General features: G+C 42.8%; 2 protein-coding genes across 2 annotated transcripts in view; one reads left to right on the top strand and one right to left on the bottom strand.

The window, feature by feature from the left end:
- The window catches only part of vps26c (VPS26 endosomal protein sorting factor C), a 6,670-nt gene extending 3,732 nt beyond the window's left edge, over positions 1 to 2,938 (top strand). The window contains exons 4-8 of the mRNA XM_037687850.1: positions 1,792 to 1,872; positions 2,039 to 2,113; positions 2,179 to 2,329; positions 2,403 to 2,555; positions 2,631 to 2,938. Coding sequence (XP_037543778.1) covers positions 1,792 to 1,872; positions 2,039 to 2,113; positions 2,179 to 2,329; positions 2,403 to 2,555; positions 2,631 to 2,713 — 543 coding nt within the window. The 3' untranslated portion in view covers positions 2,714 to 2,938. The remainder of the gene's footprint in view (positions 1 to 1,791; positions 1,873 to 2,038; positions 2,114 to 2,178; positions 2,330 to 2,402; positions 2,556 to 2,630) is intronic.
- Positions 2,939 to 4,755: 1,817 nt separating this feature from the next.
- ttc3 (tetratricopeptide repeat domain 3) overlaps positions 4,756 to 5,336 on the bottom strand; it is a 41,635-nt gene continuing 41,054 nt past the window's right edge. The window contains exons 45-46 of the mRNA XM_037687829.1: positions 5,134 to 5,226; positions 4,756 to 5,044 (exon numbers count right to left, since the gene is read on the bottom strand). Coding sequence (XP_037543757.1) covers positions 4,910 to 5,044; positions 5,134 to 5,226 — 228 coding nt within the window. The 3' untranslated portion in view covers positions 4,756 to 4,909. The remainder of the gene's footprint in view (positions 5,045 to 5,133; positions 5,227 to 5,336) is intronic.

The raw sequence follows: 5,336 nt of genomic DNA, 5'->3' as shown, positions 1-5,336 counted from the left end.
TCATCATTAGACTCTAAATTTATTAATCTGCTGCTTTCATCATTAGATTCTAAACTTATTAATCTGCTGCTTTCATCAGTAGACTCTAAATTTATTAATCTGCTGCTTTCATCATTAGACTCTAAATTTTGTAGATGAACATATTCTGTGATATATTCATAAATTAAACGGATTCTTTCATTTTTCTGGACTGAATAATGTCGTGCATTGAATTATTAAAAACGTAACGTGAGACGTTAATTTCCTTTGACCCATCAAAATGAACGTGGTCATTTATTTTCAGAATCAAAATTTAACATCACACACTTACATTAATTTGGCGAAATTGAAAAATAACAACATGGCTGATTTAGCAAGCTGTACAATTAGAAACCATACGGCGATGGTTTTCTCACTTCAAGCTGTACAACAGACATTTCTAAAAATATCTGGAATGATTTCTAGCAGATAGAAGAGTTTAAAGGTGGAAATTGAAGTTTAGAGGGAGAAAGGATGGATGAGGGAAATGTGTGTCGGCATCAGAACGGCACTCTCCGGTGAGTTCCCAGCTTCTTCCCCGGTACACTTAGGTGGTATAAATCAACTCTTTACCTGGAGGAGATAATCCACTGGTACGAAGTTCCATTTAACGCACCCTTTCAGCGTCTCCGTAGGAATAGTAGGGAACCGTTCGGAGTCGTGACTGTACTTGTTCGACACAAGTTCACCTCTTGATGGACTCACATGAGTTGAGTCCGTCAGAAGTTCCACTCAGAGGTGGAAGATGTCATAATCCCCACAAGACTCGGAAGAACTGCGGATCATGCCTGGACTTCTGTTCTCCCAGCACTGGAGCTGCAAAACTGAAGCCGGAGCCTGAAGCGACCGAAGCTCTGCAAACTCTCCACCCGACTGGTTTGAACTAGGAAGTACCGACATTTAAAGAGCTCTATTTCCGGTTTACTTGGGAGGTTCCTGATTGATCGTTTCGACCAGACAGGGGTGTGTTTTTGTGACGTAAGAGGTCACTAGAAGTCAGAAAAACAGCAAGAATGTTATGGAACAGATTGAAAATGTTTTTCAGACAGACGAGAGAAATATTTAGGCGAGTTGGGGGAAAACAGGTGCCAGCCTCTTATTTACGTCTGAGAGGATATAAAAACATGACAGTTCGTTCCAACAACTTGTTTTCTGTTTGACTCCAACCTTGGACCAACTTACACTTGCTCATTCAAAGACAGAAAATCAGAAAATGCATAATTACTCTGTAACAGACCTTAACGTGATTTCTACTTTGCATGAGGATTAAAAATCACTAATACTGTTTCACAGTTGATTAAAAATGATTAGTTCACTTCAACATCTAAAAATGGTTTGAACTAAACACACTTTGATTATCAAACATTTGTAAAATAGTAATGATAATAGAAAAAGAGTGTTCTTTCAATTGATCAGTGCAGGCCACTTTAGAAAGTCTCTGGATGACTTAATCTTGCGTTTCTGGACTCAAATCAATGAAATACAGTTCTTGTTCCAGGCAGGCCCTCAAGGCCAGATTTTGACCTGAGGCCTAGTTCACTACAATTTATTAATCTGCTGCTTTCATCATTAGACTTTAATATTGTTGTTTCTCTCCACTGCAGACTTAAATTTCTCACCAGAGCAGCAGCATCCAGTCAGAAGATCTGATAATGTGAAATATTCCTCTGCTAAATTTATGCTCTCAAACAGTAGAAAGGTTCAACTGAGCCACAGATTTTGTGACTTGGTGGAAAGATAAGTTGAACGGGTGAAGAAGTGTTTTCTCTGCAGTACACCCTCCGCTGTGACTTGAAGCGCTCTCTTCTCGCCAAAGACCTGAGCAGGAGCTGCGAGTTCATCGTCCACAGTCTGGTGAGCGTCTTCTTTCAACTGCAGCCATCGTGTCGGTGAAACATTAGATTAACGGAGCTGCTCTCCTCATCCATCTGGTGTTTCTTCTAGAAATTCAAGCTTCATTTAACATTAGATTATCGTAGATTATCAGATGAGATTAAGAGTTGTTCTCGTTGATTTTCAGCCACATAAAGGTAAAACTGTCCCCGCTCCGGTCAACTTCACCATCACCCCCGAGACGTTGCAGAACACCCGTGAGGTGAGGACCTGCTGAGGTTTCACATTTTTGTTGAACCCCACACCGAGCGAGCTTTTTGTCTTCAGAGGAGCGCGCTGCCCAAGTTTCTGATCAGAGGCCACCTGGACGCCACGAGCTGCGTGATCAACCAGCCGCTGACCGGAGAGGTGGTGGTGGAGAAATCAGACGTCCCCATCAAGAGCATCGAGCTGCAGCTGGTTCGAGTGGAGACCTGCGGTGAGTTGGACATGGGGGGGGGGGGGCCTGAAGCAGCAGAGCTGGAGCTCCTGTGTGTGACGTGTGTGCTCAGGTTGTGCTGAAGGGTACGCTCGAGACGCCACAGAGATCCAGAACATCCAGATCGCCGAGGGAGACGTCTGTCACGGCCTCTCCGTCCCCATCTACATGATTTTCCCCCGACTGTTCACCTGCCCCACGCTGGAGACCACCAACTTCAAAGTGGGTCAGTGACACCGACCAGTTCACAAAACACCTCGAGCAGGAGCGAGACTCCTAATGTCCTCTTCTTGTCCTTCAGAGTTTGAAATCAACATCGTCGTCGTCCTCCACGACGACCATCTGATCACAGAGAACTTCCCTCTGAAGCTGTGCCGCACCTGAACCACGCAGGTTCTGGAGATGTCCTACAGATGTGCTCCAGCAGCAGCAGCTCCTACAGATGTGCTCCAGCAGCAGCAGCTCCTACAGATGTTCATCTTCACTAAACCACTAGTTTTACAAGAACAGGTGCTACTCTTCACAGATCACCATCATTTGTGGAGTTCATTCATAAAATTACATTTTTGTGAGATAATATTTCTGTGGACATTCTGGTTTTCATGAATTGTGCTGGGAGGACGTCCTGGGACCAGTTTCAGGTGCCTTGTGTTCATCTTCCTCGTAACAAACTGATCTGCTGTCTTCAGACATTTTGAAGAAAATGAAGCTCCTCTCCAACTGGGACGTCGTTAAATCCTCAAGCAGCTTTGGGAGAACATCTTTTCATGAAACTTGATAAATTCTGATCCGTCAGATGAATCTGTACTGCGATGAAATGTTGTAACTCAGGGTTATTCAACTAAACTGTTCCGGGGCCGGACATCCAGCCATTAAAGTCTTTAAGTTTGTTTTATGGTTTAAAATCTACCGTAAACTCACCGTACAAGTCGCATCTATTATGAGTCACCACTGACAACCTGGAAATGTGGGCTGGTGTTGTGCCAAAATAGATTGGCTGCCAAACGGCGGGAGTGTGCACGTAGGCCCGTCGCAATAAATAATAAATCTATTAATCGCATAATAAATGAAAATTATCAACTTCATTTTCATTTATCGGTTTTAGTTTCTTCGCGTCTCAACTGAAAACACTGGATGACAAAAGACTCGACTCCATTGTTCTTCACCGATTCTGTTTCTCTAAAATCTGTTTTAACTGTCAAATCGCGTTTTTGGATCGTTTAAGCTGCTAAGCTACGAGCTAAGCTACGAGCTAAGCTAACAGGCCGACTTCAGGAAAAAAAAACTCAAGTCTTGTCGAAGCTCCAAAATTCAGTTGAACCCCGTGCCTTTGTCCAAAAAGTTGTTTTTCTCTGCAAAATGAAGACGAGAACTTTACTCGTTTTTTTAGTTAAAAGCTTTGTGTGAAAAATGCTACGCTAAAGAGCTCAAGGAGCGTCCGACGTCTTGAAAACCAAAAAACAAGGACAGCCCGTGTCTCGTCAAGGGGCTTCATTTCTGAGGCAATCGCTTAGCAAAATTTGTTATAGTGACAGGCCTACGTGCACGAGGCCTTTCACAAGAATTTAACTAGAATAACACTTAAAAACAATTTGTTTGCTCGAAATTACATCAAAGGTGTGTCTCAGTTGAACTTTTCCTTAATAAATGCACTTTTGATGGTTAAATCAGCTGCATTTCAAAAGCCGATTCGTGGCTGCTGGAGCGTGCACAGGCCGACGCTGTGCATTTCTTCAAAATTTAACATGATCACCTAAAAACATTTATTTATTTGCTCGACATTATAGTAAAGGTCTCAGTTGAACTTTAATGGTCAAATTAAATTTCACTGGCCGCCCAGACGAAATGCAGCTGATTTGACGTTTGCTCCAGTTGTTTTACCCATTAATGACACGTGGCCCTCTAGTGGCTGAAAATGGTAGTGTTCAATATATTCCTCGTCATTCTGAATGAAATTGTCAGATCTCAGATAAAAATTGTGTTATGAATATGGGAAAAACAAATGTCACTTCGCTGTATAAGCTAAATATATGCTAATTTGTGAAAAGCTGCGACTTACAGTGAAAATTGCGGTAGTTTTATGTAAAATGAACATTGGCGGGCCGCACTGAGTTCACCTGTGGGCCTTATTTGGCCCCTGGGCCAGCAGTTGAAGAGCCCTGTTGTAAACATCGTCTCCAGCTGGAAGTTTTTAAAGTCCAGAACAAACTGTTGGGTTTGATGGAACAGTTCTGTTTTGGGTGGAAACATTGATTTGTACAAATGATTAAATTCATCTGTATCTTTTTTCAGTAACATTTAAATTACTTGATAAATGGCATCAGATTAAAGCACCAGTTTTTAATCTTTGAAATATGAAGCTTCAGGAAGTAAAAAGTTGTAAAAACTAAAATCAGATTCAAATGTTTTATTTTAAATCTTTACCTAGAGAGGAAGCAAACTATTTCAAGGAAGAAGAAAAAAAAAAATCAGCGTTTCAGCACAAAATTCTACTAGTAAAGATAAAAAGCGAAAACGTGTGCATGTTTTACAGAAACTTCAAAGATAAAAACGTTAACGTTGCAGCGAGCCGTTCAGACTTCAGGGGACTTGGCGCCTCCGACCGAGCAGGACGGGGAAATCACCGGGCATCAGGGTGGGGAAGTCGCCGGGCAGCATGGCGTGATTTCTGCAGGTGGGACAGGTGTTCTTCTCATTCAGCCAAGACCTAATGCACTGAACACGACCAGAACCAGAACCGCTCATTAAAACCACAAACTGGCAGCACTGGTGGGTCTATGAGCAGAACTGCTGCTCGGGCTCACCTCGTAATGGAAGCTGTGTCTGCACTCGAGGACGCAGGTCTCGTCTGGACTCATGTCGTCGTGACAAATGATGCACGGGTCCTCCACGTTCAGCTGCAATCACAACTCAGTCAGGTCCAACCTGAACCGGACTCTCAGACAAAACCTCACATTTAAAGTTCTGCTGCTGGAAACGTCCAAAGAACCAGTAATGTTGGCCTGCA

This window comes from Nematolebias whitei, chromosome 14 (genome assembly GCF_014905685.2).
Source record: "Nematolebias whitei isolate Nwh7 chromosome 14, NemWhi1, whole genome shotgun sequence".
NCBI classification, from domain to species: Eukaryota; Metazoa; Chordata; class Actinopteri; order Cyprinodontiformes; family Rivulidae; genus Nematolebias; species Nematolebias whitei.
The sequence above is the reverse complement of the archived record's forward strand: the minus strand, read 5'-3'. Positions and strand labels throughout refer to the sequence as shown.